The sequence below is a fragment of the Bos indicus genome, chromosome 15, assembly GCF_029378745.1.
Source record: "Bos indicus isolate NIAB-ARS_2022 breed Sahiwal x Tharparkar chromosome 15, NIAB-ARS_B.indTharparkar_mat_pri_1.0, whole genome shotgun sequence".
In the NCBI taxonomy this organism is placed as follows: Eukaryota; Metazoa; Chordata; class Mammalia; order Artiodactyla; family Bovidae; genus Bos; species Bos indicus.
In genome coordinates, this window is record NC_091774.1 from 67,324,494 (window position 1) to 67,341,774 (window position 17,281).

Consider the following 17,281-nt stretch of genomic DNA (forward strand, 5'->3'; position numbering starts at 1 on the left):
GAGGTGACTCGGGAGGGGCTGGAGCCTTAGGCTCAGCAGTGGCACGGGATTGAGAACACAATCGCCAGGCACACCGGGCACAATCCTGCGGGGCTCGCGGAGGGGGCTTGGGGAAAGCGTTACATCTGGGGGCAACCGGGTGGAGGCTCTCGCGTGGTTAAGGGTCCTCGGATCCGACGCTGCAGGCGGGCACGGAGGACGGGGCTCGCGACCACCGTGGGGGGTCGGGGAGGGGAGGAACGTTCCCCGCGTCGGTGGCTTAGGGTGGGCGAGGGACGCTGCCGATCCTAGGACCCAGGCTGTGCCTGGAGATCGAAAAAGAAAGTTTGCTTGTCGGTCTCTCTCGTTCTTCCCTTTGGCCCTTTTGAGGTGCAAATCTCAAGAGCTGCCCCTACTCGGGCGCGGGCGATTTGGCGCCCCAAAACACTCCATCTTTTCCTACTATTCCCCCTTCTTTTCGGAGAGAGGCTTGGGACGGGAGGCCAGAGAAGGGAGCCGCTTTGTCCCGAGTGCCGCTGGAGTGCGCGCTCCGCAGACTGGGGCGGGCCGGGGAGCACCCAGCAGAGACCTCGGCGGGGAGGGCGGCCCTCCTCGCCAGCCGCATCCCCTCTCCGCAACATTTTTCCCGCCCGCCCTCGTTTTGAGGAGGCTTTCCCCTGTGCGCCTACTGTGCGCGCACGCAGAGCTCATTGAGAGCACAGGGGGGCGCTCTGGAATCTTCACTCCTGCCTCTCGACTCTGGTTTCTGCTTTCTCCTCTTTTTCCTAGGGGCGGCCGCCCAGGATCAGATCAGGTTCTGTACTTGCAAACCGTGCTTCAGGAATCAGCTCTGGGGTGCCTCCCTGGTTGGCAATAGGGTTTTCCCCTGTTCTACCTAGCCTCCGCCTTGGGTCACATGCCACCGCCTCTTCCCCGGCGATGCCGGGAGCCCGCGTTTTGTTGGTCAGCAGTAAGGCGGTGAGTATTTATAGACACCACTGCAGTCCTGCGGTATGCAAGGTTTCAATTACTAAGATGCGTCTCACAAGACGGAAGGCTCACGCGAGGTGGCTCAGAGGCACATCTGCTCAGAAGACCCACTTGGAAAAAGTTCTGGGCTGGAATCTCCAGACATTCCTGCCGGGTAGAGTTCTAGACCTATTGCCCACACGGTCCGTGCAGATCCAAACCATTGCAAAGGACCAAAGCGGTCAAGGACACCAACTCCAGATTGTCTCCATCTTCTGCACGCCCCCGCCCCCCCCCCCCCCCCGCCTTTTCCCCACTAAAGGGTGCTTGCTGATCAAACCTCAGAGGTGGCCCTTTTTACTTCCCTTTAGTGATCCTGACCACTGTGGGTGCAGTCATGACATTTCACTGGCCTGCATGTTGCAAAATGTCATGGAACTGTGCTCTAGTAAATTGCTGGGGGGCGGGCGGGGGGGGCGGCGGGAGGCACTGTAACTGACAACAGGAACAGCACCTGTATCAGAAGGCGAGACTGCACTTGCAGGAACTAATTTAGCCACATTTTAAATTTAGCCTCTTGTGAGTTTCCTAGTAGGACTAAGAAAAGTGCAACACTCCTCTCTCTGGAACCTGGCTGGTGGGTCTTCTCTGGTTGTATTGAGCCCAGGAAATCTGACCATGAGTGCTGTTCAGTGTTTTTATAGAATGTTGCAGATAAGGGAAACAATGCTTGGTTAATCCACAAAGTTGTCTTTGGTTTTATTCAATCCCAACCATCATCCTTTCAGTATTCCATTGATGATTGTTAGAGCCAGAACCGTCAGTAGTGTAAAAAAGAAAGGTATTAGAAATAAGGTTGTTTGACCCGGTCATTTCTTGAGGACTTAGTTTAAACAAGCTTATTTCTCAATGAGGAGACTTAATTTCTTTCAGATCCAGAGGGTCATGGTTGTGTTTTTATTTCACATGGGTAAGATTTCAACAGTGGTCTGTGTTTGAACATTTCAAAAATCTTGCCTTTATTTTATAAAGGGTGGGGGGAACAAACACCTCTTGAAGTCTTATTATATCAGACTTTGCACTAAGAAACTTTGATATATAATCTGCCCCCCCCAAAATGAGATAAGTACTATCATTTCCACATGACATAGATAAGTCCACTGAGGCTTAGAGGACTTAAATTTGTCCAAAGTCATATAACAGGGAAGAGTCAATTTTGACTCTTCCCTGCTAGATCTATGTCTTTTGTTATTATAATCACACATAATGCCTGCCTCTGAGAATCCTGCTCTTCTGCTTCTGCTGCTGCTAAGTTGCTTCAGTTGTGTCCAACTCTGTGCGACCCCAGAGACGGCAGCCCACCAGGCTCCCCTGTCCCTGGGATTCTCCAGGCAAGAACACTGGAGTGGGTTCTGTTTGACTGTTAAGCTAAAGTGCCTTTATTCAGAACTCCTCTACCTGTAAATGGCAGGAAGGAAGACATTAACAGATCACCCTGTTTGAGGCTTGCTACTCTAGGAGATACTTGCAATATTAAACGGCCTTTTTAGTTTGTTTCCTCACCACCCCCCATCACTGATGTATAAAAAAATCTGGTATCCAGACTCTGACAGGATGGTTATTTTGAGACGTTAGTCTGCCATCTTGGTCAGGCGACTTTCTAAATAAAGTTGTGTTCCTTGCCTTAATACCTTGCCCCTTAGATTCCCTGACCTCTATGCGGCAAGCAGAGCGAGCCTGGACTCAGTAACAGGCACACACACCCTGGAGTGGAGCTGAGAATGGGTTCCAGATCTGTTACTCCAGCCTTGAAGTGCCAGCCAGCTCTGGAGATGTCTTTCCTTTCAGGGCCTCAGTTGTTGATAAGATCATTTTATAGTTGATTAACTGGTGGCTTTTCTTTCTTTCTTTTAAATATCATAGAGTGGCTCAGTCACTGGGGGGAAAAAAAAATCCTCGTCTTATCTTTAAAAACCATCGCACTGGTATTTGAAAATTTCATTCTGGGGATCCAGACCTAATGTCATAATCTTCACTTTGTTTATTAACAATGTATGTGCAGTATTTCAACCATTCATCTGTAGAAAATTTAAATCAATAAGGACTTTGTGGATTTCTTAACGAGTTCTCTATCCTAGGGAATTTGTCGGTGTGCATATGAATAGTCTCCTGTGGTCATTCCTTTTGTACTGCCCTTGTACATGTAGTATACACATAAACTTGAATTGTAGCCTTTTTTCATTTCCACCTTTTTTTTTTTGGCAGAGATAGATTGATACAGAATTGATGTGAGAAATAGTGTGAGGCCTTCTGAAAGATCTCTTCTGTGTTGTGTTCATCATTTAAAGTTGGTTCCCTAGAGTTGCCTCTATATATGCAAAACTAAATTCTTGCTAAAACCAATGCTTATAGAAACTATCATTTGTTAACTGTTTATTATAAATTAATATTTCAGTGCCTGAGTGTTGGGAATAAAATATTTTGTGGGTTTTGTACAGGCTATGAGTTTAATAATTTGGGAACAGAGACAGTGGTACCGTGATGAGCAGAGGGTACTGTTTTACAAGGGAAGAGTCCCCTTTGGAGCTAAGAAGAAGGTTGAGTGATGCTAAGCAGTGGTGGGGCATCAGCGGTGAACTGGAGTTAATTCATGGTTTGGGCAGGGGCTGGAGATTCAAGGTTTACCTTAAAACACGTACAGTTAAAGGAGCCAACTTATTTACTGGGCAGTTACTGTGAGCTAGGTACAGTCATGGTAATGTTATTTGAACCTCTCAACAGTCAAGCAGGTAGATATTCTTTTCCCTATTTTAAGATGTGAAAAATGAAGACTCAGAGAGGTTAATTACTTTCCTGATGTCACACAGCTATTAACTCAAGCCCCTTGTTCTTTCTAGTATATTCTGATATGTATTCTTGAAGGCCTTCCATGAAGAACCTAGGATCCCAGGATCTCAAGAAGGTCCTAGTTGTTCACATGGAAGTTTCTGAATCAGAGCAGTGTGGTTGCATTAAAATGAGAGGACAGGGGCTGGGTGAACATTGGAGGAACTCAAGGGACAGTCTGGGTAATTCTGAGAGCAGTTATTCCATGGAAGAAAGAGAAAGGCCCAGAAGGTACTGTGACTGTAAGAATTACTGGTGCTGGTCTGGCAGGGGCTGGCTGTCACCCTGGTGGGCAGGACCTGGTGATCAGCCTGCCCAACAGGTGCTGAAACGGGAGAATGCGGGAGGAAGTACTGCCACCTCTCTTGGCCTGGCTTCTGCTGTGAAGAAGCCTAGTTAGAAGCCCTAGGTTATAGTCAATTTAAATTAGGGAGCCCCAGAGTTGTCTCTGTTTTAATTGGACTTGACTCTTTGAGGTAACAGTCACCCAGTCTGTCTCTCTTTAAATATTCTTTTCTTATGCTTTGCCAGTTTATGACCTTTGTAGATCAATCCTTGGATTCCATTTAGAAAGAGAAAGAGAGAGAGAGAAAAAAATAGTAAAGGTTAGTGATTACCTAAATTGGATTAAGTTCTGTCTAGCAGCCGTTTAAAGAAATACTGCTTGCTCTTTAATTACTGTCAACTAGGAATTTAAATGGTCTATTAAATTTAAGCTGACTTTTTTTTTCCCCCTCTGATAGTTCCAACTCCTAACATATTCTGGTGATTTGGGGGCTTTTTAAATATTCTTCAAATGTGTGGAGGACATTCTCTGTCTCCTCCCTTTTAAAAATATTCCATTTCTGTAGCAGGATAATAAATGATATTATTATAAACTGGCTTCGTTACGAAGCAGAAGCTAGCAGCCTGGTTTAGCTGGCTCTGTGCTGATTGGAGAGCAAGTCAGTTATCTGAGTTCTTTGTCAGAAATGTGAGGACTCCTCTGTGAGGTTTTGGGGATGGGGTATGGCTTCCTAATTTTTCTCTGTAGTTAAAGGTTAGGTTTAAAATGAAAATCAACCACCTTTACTCTGTGTAAGCTTTCAGTCAAAAATATGAGTGATCTTTTTGGAAGCGGGTGGTATGTATGCTTTGAGGCTAGGTCCAGAGTGAGCTGGGGTCTTCCCTGGTGGCTCAGCAGTAAAGAGTCTGCCTGCAATGCAGGAGCCACAGGAGATGCAACTTGGGTTGGGAAGATCCCCTGGAGGAGGAAACAGCAACTCACTCCAGTATTCTTGTCTGGAAAATCCCCATGGGCAGAGGGGTCTAGCTGGTTACAGTCCATAGGGTCTCAAAGAGTTGGACAAGACTGAAGCAGCTGAGCACACACGCACACATGCACGCGTGCACACACGCATGCACACACACACTAGGGTGAGGTGAGTGAGCTGTCAAGGGCATGGCCCTGAGAGAGATACCTCACTCGCCCTCTTCCTAGCCCTGTTGTGCTTATGGGTGAACTGTGCCCAGAGGGTCCTGGAGAGCCACGGGACTCACCCTAAGATCCCTCTCCCTCTTGACCATGGCCTCTGGAAAAACCAGGTCAACATCTACCCCTGCCAATGCCCAAACAGCCTCTCATAATTATTTTATGATTTATTTTGCATATAATCATAGGCTCCAAAAAACATGTACTTACCTCTGAGTACACCTCACCTTAATTTTGGGGGGTAAATATGAGATTTCTCTCACATACTCATCAGTGTTCTGGTTTCACTTTAGCTGGCCACCACACACCAGCAACACCTCCAGTTTCTTGCTTCTCTCCTCATTTGTTACAGAACTTTCTTCAACTTTGCTGGCTCTTCTGGATGCAGGCCGAGTTCTGTGTTTTGTTGAAGGCATCTGTGACAATGGTTGTTTCTAGCAAATACTAGGATTAAGGGACTGCTTGGGACTGCCTTGGCCATTCGAGAACTAGAATATATGTCCATTTAGCTGAGCCTGGGAGAATACGTGAAGGAATTTGTTTTCCTCTTCTTCCCAAGGACTGGGGGCAAAAATCCAGCAAGGACTCTGATGTGCGTCTGTATTATTCTGAACTAAGCTGCCTCAAACCCTGTTACAACCTGCTCGTGACCTCAGCTGCGTAAATCCTCTGTGTAAAGCCTTTTACGCTTGTCGTTGAATTCTAAATACTCCTCTGGAACGGCTTCAGCATTATTCCCCAGGTGTCGTTGGGGGAGACCACATCAACTGCCGCCGTCATTCTGGAGAACTCTGCTACTTGCTGGCCACTGGAGTCCACCACTGTGGCAGCTGTGTGGCCAGTTTCATTGTAAAATATCTGCTGGCAAAAGTGGTGGGTGAACATGGTTATCCCATGCAGTGTTCTGAGATCATTTAAAAAAATCTCAGCCAGCAGGATAATCGATTCCTTTCAGGCTTCAGAAAAGTCCCCAAGACACCCCCAAAGGTCAGTATCAACTTTGCAGATGAGTGGTGGTAGTGGTTTAGTTGCTAAGTCATGTCCGACTCTTGCAGTCCCGTGGACTGTAGCCTGCCAAGCTCCTCTGTCTGTGGGATTCTCCAGGCAAGAGCACTGGAATGGGTTGCCGTTGCAGACGAGAAAGTTGTACAAAGAGGTCATATGTTGGTCCTGGCTGGCGTCTCGGAGATAGTGCAGAACAGGGATTTGAGATCTGGATTGAGCTAGATTTGAGATCAGAGATTGCCATGGGCAAGCAGTCTGACCTGGGGCCAATTGCTCACTGTTGCTGTCTACAAAATAACGCGACTGGTCTCCTGCAAAGGTTCCTTCCTGTGCAAAAATTCCGGCATGGCCAAGGAAGCCTGGTCTAGGGCTGTGCTTCTCCAGGTATATGCAGATCACCCAGGGATCTTGTTAAATCACAGAATCTGATTCAGTGGGCATGCGTTGGGGCCTGACTGTCTAACAAGCTCCCAAGTGATGCCTATTCTGCTGATTCTCAGGTCTCAAGTTAAGTAGCCAGGCACTAGAGTCTGACCAGGGTCTCAACCTTATCCATATTGACACTTGGGGCTGCATAGTTCTTTGTCATAGGAAGCTGTCCTGTGTGCTGTAGAATGTTTAACAGCATCCCTGACCTCTATTGGCTAGATGCTTGTGGTACACTCCACACCTCCCCACAGTATAGCAGCCAAAGATACCTCCAGACATTGCTGAATGTCTCCCTCAGGAGGAGATGGGGGCAAGATCACCCTTGGTTCAGAACATTAGTTTTTGCTAGACCGGTGTTGTAAAGGCTGGCTGTACATCAAGATAGCCTGGAGTTCTTCTCTTTGAAATATGCAAAAGTACTCGTCCCAGACTTGAGTCCTGGTGCTATTGCCCTTTCATAACTGTGGGACCGGAGACAAGTTCCTTCTCTGGCCTCTGAACCGGAAACTCTTTACTTCTAAAATAAATAGGGGTCATAGTGATGCCTACTTCTGAGAGTTGTTGGGGAGATCAGATGAGGTGAATGTGAAAATGAGCTTTAGAAACTAGTCATCCCTTGGTATCTGTAGGAAACTGGTGCAGGAGGTCTCTCTTCCCTGGACTGAAGTCCAAGGATGCTCAAGTCTTTACACTTGGGCCTCTGTATTCGAGGGCTCAGAACCCACAGATCCCTAAAGCTGACTCTATAAAGTGTTGTGCAGGTGTCAGTGGTGAGTGGTATACCACAGGCCTCTGAAGTTTTATTTTACTGGTTTGATTATTTTTCCCAGGACTGGATTCATCTTCCTACAGGCCTCCCTGAATGACCATCACACTCTTTCCTTGTTATTCCTCTGGCCCTGGCAGGTAGGAACTATACTTGTTTTTCTGTAGTCACTCTCTAAGCCAAGGGGCCTCAAACTGGCAGCCCAGGCGCCAGACTTTGGCATCAGAAATGTCCTGTTTGGTTTGAATCCTGTTTTGAAAAAAAAAAAAAAAAAAAGATTATTTGCTCCAGTATTTAAAAATTGGGAGATTTGACATGTAAACCCGGGCTTCCAGCTTTTCTTTAAGAAACAGAAAGAAGCCTGAGGGTTCTCCTTAGTCTGCTGCTGTCCCCCTGGGCCTCTGAGCCTGGGTGTGTTCTCTGCCTCAGGCCACTGCAGGCTTTTCGTTGTTTGCCATCCGTGCTTTAGGCCTTCCTGTGTTTTTCTTTAATCATGACCAAATTCCTGTTCTTTTTTCTCTTTTCTTTATTATTGATAGGACCACATCTGGCTCTTCTTCGTGCTCTGGATAGTGGGTGCTTACTGATATTTATTAAAGCGTAATATTTGGTCCCATCCTTGCCAGATTTTAAAAGGGTACCTGTTGAGCTTTAGCTATGAAAGCTTGTTTTTTCTTCCCCAAATTTCCTTCCCACTGTCCAGTGCCCATATTCTTTAGAGAAACAGACAAGAAAGAGGAGAGCTTGTATTTTTCGGGTGACCTTTCGTTTGCTTTGTAACTGGAGAAGGCGATTTAATCTTTCTGCCTCGGTCTTGTCTCAGCTGTCCATCTTCAATTACAGTCGTTGGTGTAATAGTGCATTTACAGCATGACTTTTGAGTATTTCCTGTGAGCCCCTGAGCCCTTTGGGGGCAGATACTCCATTCTTCCTCGTCCCGAATGGTTTTTTCCTACTCAGATCCTGGCACACAGCAGAGCTTCTAACGTGGTTGTTACATGAACTTGAATCGAACTCATGACCTCCCTGAAATGATCAGATCCCAAGAGCCCCTTTAGGCTCCTGACTCTCTTCAGTGCTCTTTGCACTTGGCCCCATGACATGGGAGAAGAGCCCTTTGCCTTCGCCTCCTTTTCTTATGAGAAAGCACTCCATCTTGTTCCTGCAACGAGAGAGTGAAGCTAATTTTTAATAAATCACACATGTTATTCTAGAGCACATTTCCCCACACTGAAATCTCTTGCTGGCTGCCAGACAGTAGCTGCTGACCGCTCTGTCACCCCTCAGGGTTTTATGTATGTTCCATGTCAGCAATGTAATTGCTGACATCATGCGTGGTCAGTCTCTGTGACCACTGGTGTCTAGACTTTTCAGTTTATCATCTGGGAGGCACTGCAGAATCACTCTGGATGGCATTTATGGGCCACACCCAAACAATTTGCACTCCAAGAAACTTGATACTTAAAGTGGGGTTTCGAGAGGAGTAAATAAGAGGTGTGGTTATTCCCCACAGTTTTGTTTGACTTGTATCACAGGAGGGGATTATTCTGATGATTATATCGTGGTTGGTAGGCCTGGGAGATGATGCTGGAATGAAATAATTATTTCTAGATGGATCGGGATTGTCAGTGCTCTGAGTTCTGGGGAGATTTTGCCAACCTTGTGAAACAGAGAGAAACAGGCGCTTGCTTCCTGTTTGTGCCAATATTTACTCTTGCACAAATTCGGACTCCCAGACTCTTCCGTCTGCGTCTGATTTCCAGCGGAGGACTGAGAAAGTTGTCTCATTCTTCCTGTTGAACTTTTTCATAGTCCAAACTTGACTCCTAACATTTTCTTGTTTGTGAGAATGCCTGGCTCCCGCTGGTTTTTGTCTCCTACAAGTTGCAAAGGTGGGTCTTAATCCAAATGAGTGTGTTATGTCCAGCAGCCGGCGCCTTCCTCTGCTGTGCTTGTAGGTTCCACTGACCAGCAGGCAGACCTAGGACTTCTTGCCCACATGGCCTAGGTCCAGTGATGCTAAGGTGGACCCCAGTTCAAGCAGAAAGAAGGGTGTTTTTCTGGTCCCTTGTGTATGCTTGGCTCAAATGGTGAAGAATCTGCCTGCAATGCGGGAGACCCAGATTCGATCCCTGGGTTGGGAAGATCCCTTGGAGAAGCGAATGGCTACCCACTCCAGTATTCTTGCCTGGAGAATCCTATGGACAGAGGAGCCTGGCAGGCTGTGATCCATGGAGTTGCAAAGAGTGGGACATGACTGACCGACTAACACTTTCAGAAATGGAAGGGTTGTTCCACTTGCTGGCGTGGAAGTCCACATTTCATCCCAGTATTCAACCTTATTTCCTGGGCATCTTTTATGTGCTTAGCACTGTGCTCATAGCAGGATACGACAGTGAGCGAGTCCAGCCAGCTCTCACACGTCTTTAAAGAACTTACGTGCTCTCAGGGCCAGTCAGGCTGTGAACCAGTAAACAAGCACAATGACTTCAGCTCTCTCGAAGGGACTATGAAGAAACAAAAACCTCCTTCCTGTAAAGGACAGAGCTCACGGGCTGCCTGAACTGGGTAAGAAGCTGTTGGCGATGGTTGAGAAGGGAAGTATGGGAGGTGGACATGTGGCAGACCTGTTGTTAAAACTTGGGGGTTCAGGTCGTGGAATCAGGTGGGATTTGACTTTTGGTCCCACTTAACTAGTCTTCTGACTCTGGGCAACTTAATTCCCAGGCTTCAGTTTCTTCCTCTGCAAAATGAAAATAATAAAAGCTGCCTCATTGGGTTAGGACAGAAATGGACTGAGATGATAGTTGCTCACAGAGGCTCAGCATTACCCCACCATCTGGGCCAGCCTCTGATGATGGTTAGTATATTCTTACCAGCACCAACACGAGGAAAATCATCATGGGAAACAAGTGGTCTGGAAAATGGTCCCACTGTTCTTAAAGACGTACGGGCACCAGGTAGCTCAGATCTGGTTTCCTAGGTTGGCTTAGCAGGCTCTGTTTGCTATGTGTTTTTTTTAGTGAGGATCTCAGGGGCTGCTGACTGGCCCTGTTTGAAGAGTGTATCTGAGTGTGTATGTAGTGTAGAGGGGAGGAGAGGGTGCTTGTGACTCCACTGAGGAAGCAATGATGGAGTAAGGGTGAGATAAGAGAGAGAGCTGGTTAGTTAAGAGGCTGACCGATTAGATGATACGGCAAGTGGGAGATGACAGAAGGCTGAGGGCTGGTTCTGCATTTGCACTGTGTCATGGTCTAATCCCCCTCCTGATCTGTCAAAGGTGCCTGGTTATGTGGGCCTCACAGGGTAGGGGTTGAACACATGGCTGGCAATGCTGAGAGGTTACCATGGCCATCAGCAAGTCTCGTACTTAACTGAGAAATCAATAAATCTTAGGAAGGGAAGTTACTTTTCCAAGGCCACAGTGGCTGGGTAGTGCGGGCTTACATTATACTCTGATTAGGCTCTGGGTAAAAAGTGTGAGAAGGCTGGTGGTCATAGCTATGATGGGATAAAATAAAGGTCACAGACCCATATGCATGCTAAGTTGCTGTAGTCGAGTCCAAATTTGTGACTCTATGGACTGTAACCCACCAGGCTCCTCTGTCCATGGGATTGTCCAGGAGAGAATACTGGAGTGGGTTGCCATTTCCTATTCCAGGGGATCTTCCTGACTGACCCATGGATCTCCTGCAGCCCCTGTATTGGCAGGCAGATTCTTTACTACTGCCCCAGCTGGGAGGGGTTATGTGAGGCCCCTAAGGTGTTAGTCCACCTGGTGAATTAGTTGCCAACTCTTCCACACTGAGTGATTTAAACATTTTAATAGGTCTGGATTTGGGTCTTCTCTTGAAAACTTCAGATCTGGGACAGCTGGGCTTTTATCCTAAGATGGCAAAATCCAGATTGGATTGGTCTGTGGATGCCTCCTTGAACCTGGGTTGTTTCTGTCCACTCTTTGGGATGTTTTAGGCACAGCCCTTTGGGACGGTTTGTGATGCATGATGTGAAGATGGAAAGAAATTGGTTCTCCCCTTCATCTTTTCTTACCAGGGTTTATTTTCTGGCCCATATATCCCTCCACAAGGCAGCTCCTGTTGTAGAATAAATGCTAAATAAATAAATTTGTGTTGAATGAATGAGTGGTAATTGATAGAGCACTGCCCTGGGGATCAGGAGCCCAGTTTGAATCCAACTTCTAAGAGCTGAGTGACTTTGAACAAATCGTATAAGCTATGATGTATTTGACTTTTGAGAAGGGGAGGGAAGTTGGGGGGGGTCACTTGTTTTTACTTATTTATTTGAAAAAGTAATACATTTTCATGTTTCAAAATTTAAAAAGTACATAAGGGTTTATAGAGAAAAGTGCTCCCCACTGTGTTCCTGCCACCCAGCTTCCTTCCTGGGGAAAACCAGGGTTACCAGTTTCTGGTCTGTCTTTTCAGAGATGCTTTATGCTCATTGAGTGAAATATGCAAATATGCTTTTTCATCTTTTTTATGTAGATGGGAGCCTAACATAAACATGATTATGTTTAGCTTTTCAACGCGCTTCATTCAGAGCATCCCCAGAGAGCACCCCAGTCAGTGCGTGAAGTTTGTTGACCCTTCTTTCTGAGATCCCAGCATATGGGACACTGTAGCTGACAGAGCCAGTCCTCGGTGCTAAGCATTTAGGGTCTTCCCGACCCACGGCTGTTATAAAGAAGGCTGCAGAAGAGCTCTGGTTTTAGAACCCACTCGACACGCCCAGAGTAACATCCCTGGAAGTAGCGTTGCTGTGTCCGAGGACACAACCTTCGTCATTTTGTGTGCGTTAGTCGCTCAGTCATATGTGACTGTTTGTGACCCCGTGGACTGTATCCTGCCAGGCTCCTCCATCCGTGGGATTCTCCAGGCAAGAATACTGGAGTAGGTTTCCATTCCCTTCTCCAGAGGATCTTCCCAACCCAGGGATGAAACCCGGGTCTCCTGCATTGCAACAGATTCTTTACCATCTGAGCTACCAGGTTGTAATCTTGTCAAATTTCCCTCCCTGGCAGTTGCCCCAGACTGCACTCCATCAAGCCCTACACCATAACTGGATGTCCCATCTGGGAACCTATGGAGGCTTCGTGGAGAACAGTGTTCTATAAAAATTTAATACTAGCTCCAATTAGGGGGTTTCCTACCGTGGGTGAGGCCATGATCTAGGCTGCCTCATTTAATGCTAACAACGTTGAGATAAATATCACATTCATTTGACAGATGAGGAAACAGAGATTCGGAGAGGTTGAGCCATTTATCCAGGTCACCCAGCTGATACACTGTAGAGGTTGGATTGAACCCAGGCTTGTCGGATTTCAATACTAGGATGTTTTCATGCAGTAAAGCTGTCTGTAATTTGAGGTATCAGACTCCTCAGCTGATACTTGTTTATGGTTTCTGTGTCTCCCAGCAAGACCATCACTCTCTGGCTAGTTCATTTGCTCATTCATCGAATATCTGTGGGATTCTTGCACTATACTGCGTTCTGGGGATGCACTTGACCACAGAGTAGACACAGCCCCTGCCCTTATGGACCTCATGGAAACAAAAAGGAATATTTCTGTAGTGATTTATTCTGGAGTTCGCAGCCTCTGGGATCTAATGCCTGATGATCTAAGGTGGATCTGATGTAATAATAATAGAAATGAAGTGCACAATAAATGTAATGAACTTGAATCACCCCCAAAGCATCCCCTGGCCCCATCCATGGAAAAACTGTCTTCCACAAAACTGGTCCCTGGTAAGGAGGGTGCTCTGTGGGGTGGTGTGATCTGATTGGGGTGGGGAGGGCGCCAGCAGGGGTGGTGCTCTGTGGGGTGGTGTGACCTGATCGGGGTGGGGGGGTGGGCGGAGAAGGAGTAGGACCTCTCTGAGCAAGTGAAGTTTAGGTGATAAAGGGTGTGCAGGTTTGAGCCTGGATAAGTGAGTAGGAACTATTTCCCACAGAGGGCACAGCACATGCAAAGGTCCCGGGGCAGGAGAGAGCAGGTAGTATTAGAGGAAATGAGGGGAAGCTGGTGTGCAGAGTGAAGGGAAGTGAGAATGTGAGGATGAGGTTTGGGGATTTATTCTAAGACCTGTAGGGAGCCTTTGAAAGCATTGAAGCAACAGCTCTGTGAGCATTGCAGGCACTGGGGTGTTGGGTTCTTGTTCAAAGCAGCATCTCCATTTCCTTCTCTGTAAGATGGGGAAGATGATAGCACACAGGGCTTTCAAGCATTTTTTAAAAATATAGTTATTTTTAATTGAAGGATAATTGCTTTACAATATTGTGTTGGTTTGTGCCATACATCATCATGTATCAGCCATAGGTATACATATGTCCCCTCCTCTTGAACCTCCCTCCCACCTCCACCCCATCCTACCCCTCTAGGTTGTCACAGAGCCCCAGTTTGAGTTCCCTGGGTCATACAGCAAATTCTCATTGGCTATCTATTTTACATATGGTGGTGTATATATTTCAATACTACTTTCTCCATTCATTCCACCCTCTCCTTCCTGCCTCCGTATGCACAAGTCTGTTCTCTGTGTCTGAGTCTCCATTGCTGCCCTGTAAACAGGATCATTGGTACCATCTTTCTAGAGTCCGTATATATGTGTTAATATATGTTATTTGTTTTTCTCTTTCTGACTTTCTCTGCATAATGGACTCTAGGTTCATCCACCTCATTAGAACTGACTCAAATGCATTCGTTTTTATGGCTGAGTAATATTCCCCTGTATATATGTACCACAGCTTCTTTATCCGTTCATCTGTCAGTGGACATCTACGTTGTTTCTGTGTCCCAGCTGTTGTAAATAGTGCTGCATTGAACGTTGGGCTACAATGAACATGTGTCTTTTTCAGGGGCTTTCTAACATTTTGACAGTAGGAAATACTGATATATTTAGTCTCAGTAAATGTGTGATATGCACGTTTCCCCCAAATGGGTGCACTCTGATATTTTCTAATCTGTATCATGAAAGATTTTGGGTCAAGTCCCCCTGAATTCATTTCAGAGGCGCCAAGATAATGCGTGTCCAGTGCCTGTCCTTTCCTTGCCCTCAGTGAATATGCCATCATTCTCTGTGGTCATCATGATCAAGATTGCTCTGGCCATAGTTAAGAGAACGGATGGGTGGAGTTGAATGACGGTATCTAAATCCTGAGGGTGTGGAAGGTCATTGGCTCTTCATCTCTGTGTTCGTGTCCCAGGGGAGGAGCTCCTTGCTGGGCTTCCTGCCTTCAGGGGCACCTGGGTGGGGGTGAGGGGATCTATCAGATGAGCTGTCTATCTGGTTTCCCTGGGAACGGGTTTCTTCTGTTTTCTGTTTTCTGGGCGGCCACATCAGACTGAGTACCCATTTACCCTCAGAATGGCTTTTTCCTGGAAGCCTCAGAGTCATTATAAGCCATCCACTTCTTTAAATTTTTGCCATGATCCTACTTCCCTTTTCAGAGGGTTGCAGTCTTAGTACAATAGAATTCATTTGCATTTTCCACTAGGTATACCCCCTACTTCTGCCCACTGGCCCAGCCCGTAGGCTGCGCCCCCTCCCCATGCCCTGGCCCTAGAAGCCGGGAGGAGAATGCAAGACACCACATTCTTCTCCAGGATACACATTGTGGATCCCGAGTTTCCAAAGTAACCCCGTGCAATGAGCCCGGCGGGGGAGCAAGGCCAGTGACAGCACCCAGGAACCCTTTAACTGCCTCATGCTTCGTGAACGCAGGACTCTGGCTTTCCAGATAACTGAAAAGCACCCAAAACTTAGCTACTTTAATCATTCTAGAAGCGTATTTTCCTAAGTGTTAGCCTCATTGGTCCTTCATGAGTGAACATCTACTAAAACCCCATGGTTTCTGTAACTCAGAGACTTAGGCAAGGAAGGTTTTGTGATGGTGACAGTGATGATGGTGGTGGTGGCAGTGGTGGTTGTAGCTGAATTGTGTCCCCTAGAATTTGTATCGGAGAAGGCGATGGCACCCACTCCAGTGCTCTCGCCTGGAAAATCCCATGGGCAGAGGAGCCTGGTAGGCTTCAGTCCATGGGGTCGCTAAGAGTCGGACACGACTGAGCGACTTCACTTTCACTTTTCACTTTCATGCATTGGAGAAGGAAATGGCAACCCATTCCAGTGTTCTTGCCTGGAGAATCCCAGGGACGGGGGAGCCTGGTGGGCTGCCGTCTCTGGAGTCGCACAGAGTCGGACACGACTGAAGGGACTTAGCAGAATTCGTACGGTGAGATCCAGCCCCTAGAACCTTAGACTGTGATTGTATTGGGTTGGCCAAAATGTTCATTCGGATTTTTCTGTAACATCTTACAGGAAAAAAGAACCCACAAGCTATTTTGGCCAATGTAACATTTTAAGATAGGGACTTTGAAGAGGTGACTGAGTTAAAACGAGCTCATCAGAGTGGACCCTCATCCAATATGACTAGAGTCCTTATAAGAAGAGGAAGTTTGGACAGAGAGACCCCGGGGATGCAGGCACACGGAGGCAAGTCCACGCGAGGACACAGGGTGGCTGTCTGCAAGGCAGGGAGAGAGGCCTCAGGGGAGAACCACCTTGCTGACACCTTGATCGTGAACTTGTAGTTCCTGAACCGTGAGAAAATAAATGTCTGTTGCTTGAACCCACCCCGTCTGTGGTATTTGGTTATAGCAGACTGAGCAGGCTAATACGGCAGTGGTGGTGGTGGTAATAAAAATAAGCAGTAGGTAGCAGATATCAAGCACTTGCTGCATGCCAACCTGTTTTAAGCCTTCCTTGAATCATCTCATCCAGCCCCACACCATCACTACCACCACCAATCCTAAGTCTCCTGCTTCCGCTGGAAGTGGTGACACGGAGCCTGGCTCTGGCCCCTTTGGTCTGAACCTCCCCAGCACGTGGGGTGGCACCTGTGTACTTCCAGGAACCATGCCAAGCACCTCGTAGATCATCTTGCTCGTCAGCACCACAACTCTGCAGGCTCCCATGTTTTCGATGTAGACCCTGCTGTGCAGGGTGGACCAGGGACACAGTGAGTGTATTCATTTGTGGTGGCTGCAGTAACAAATGCCCACAACCTTGGTTTGCTTTAAACAACAGGCGTGGGGACTTCCCTGGCTGGTCTAGCGATTAAGACTTTGACTTCCTGCTTGGGGGAGAATGGATACATGTATATGTATAGCTGAGTCCCTTTGCCACTCCCCTGAAACTATTACAATATTGTTAATTGGCTATACCCCAGTACAAAACAAACAGTTTTACAAAATTAACATGTAGAGTTTCAAAAAAGGCTTAGACTTCCAATGCAGGGGATGCAGGTTTGATCCCTGGTCTAGGATCTAAGATCCCACATCCTAAGCCAAAAAACCAAAACATAAAACAGAAGCAATATTGTAACACATTCAATAAAGACTTTAAAAATGGTCCACATTAAAAAAAAGTCTTAAAAAAAAAACAAACAACCAGAAATGTATTTTTTCACAGTTCTGGAGTCAGAAGTCCAGAATCAACGTATCATAGCATCATATGCCCTCCAGAGACGCTAGGGGTGAATCTCATTTTCTTTTTCACAGCAGACCGACTTCTAGCTGCATTGGGAGAATCTGTTTCTTTCCCCTTTCAGCTTCCTCTGGTGGCTGCCAGCATTCCTTGGCTTGTGGCTGTATCTCTCCTGTCTCTTCCTCTGTCTTTGCTTCTTCTCTGTGTGTATCTGTGTCTCCTCCTCTGTCTCCAGTCTCCTACAGCCCTCTTATCAGGGTACATGTATTTATG

The 17,281-nt window shown here is 46.8% G+C and overlaps 1 protein-coding gene across 14 annotated transcripts in view; it reads left to right on the forward strand.

Moving 5' to 3' along the window:
- PRR5L (proline rich 5 like) overlaps positions 1-17,281 on the forward strand; it is a 156,411-nt gene that overhangs the window by 77,207 nt on the left and 61,923 nt on the right. The window contains exon 2 of one of the 14 annotated variants that reach the window (XM_070804058.1): positions 769-957. The exons of 12 other annotated variants lie outside the window; for them this stretch is intronic. In XM_070804058.1, the coding sequence (XP_070660159.1) occupies positions 919-957 (39 nt within the window). In that variant the 5' untranslated portion in view covers positions 769-918. Of the gene's footprint in view, positions 1-768; positions 958-7,678; positions 10,074-17,281 lie in introns of those variants that run through there. One more of the 14 variants, XM_070804061.1, reaches the window with a different exon arrangement.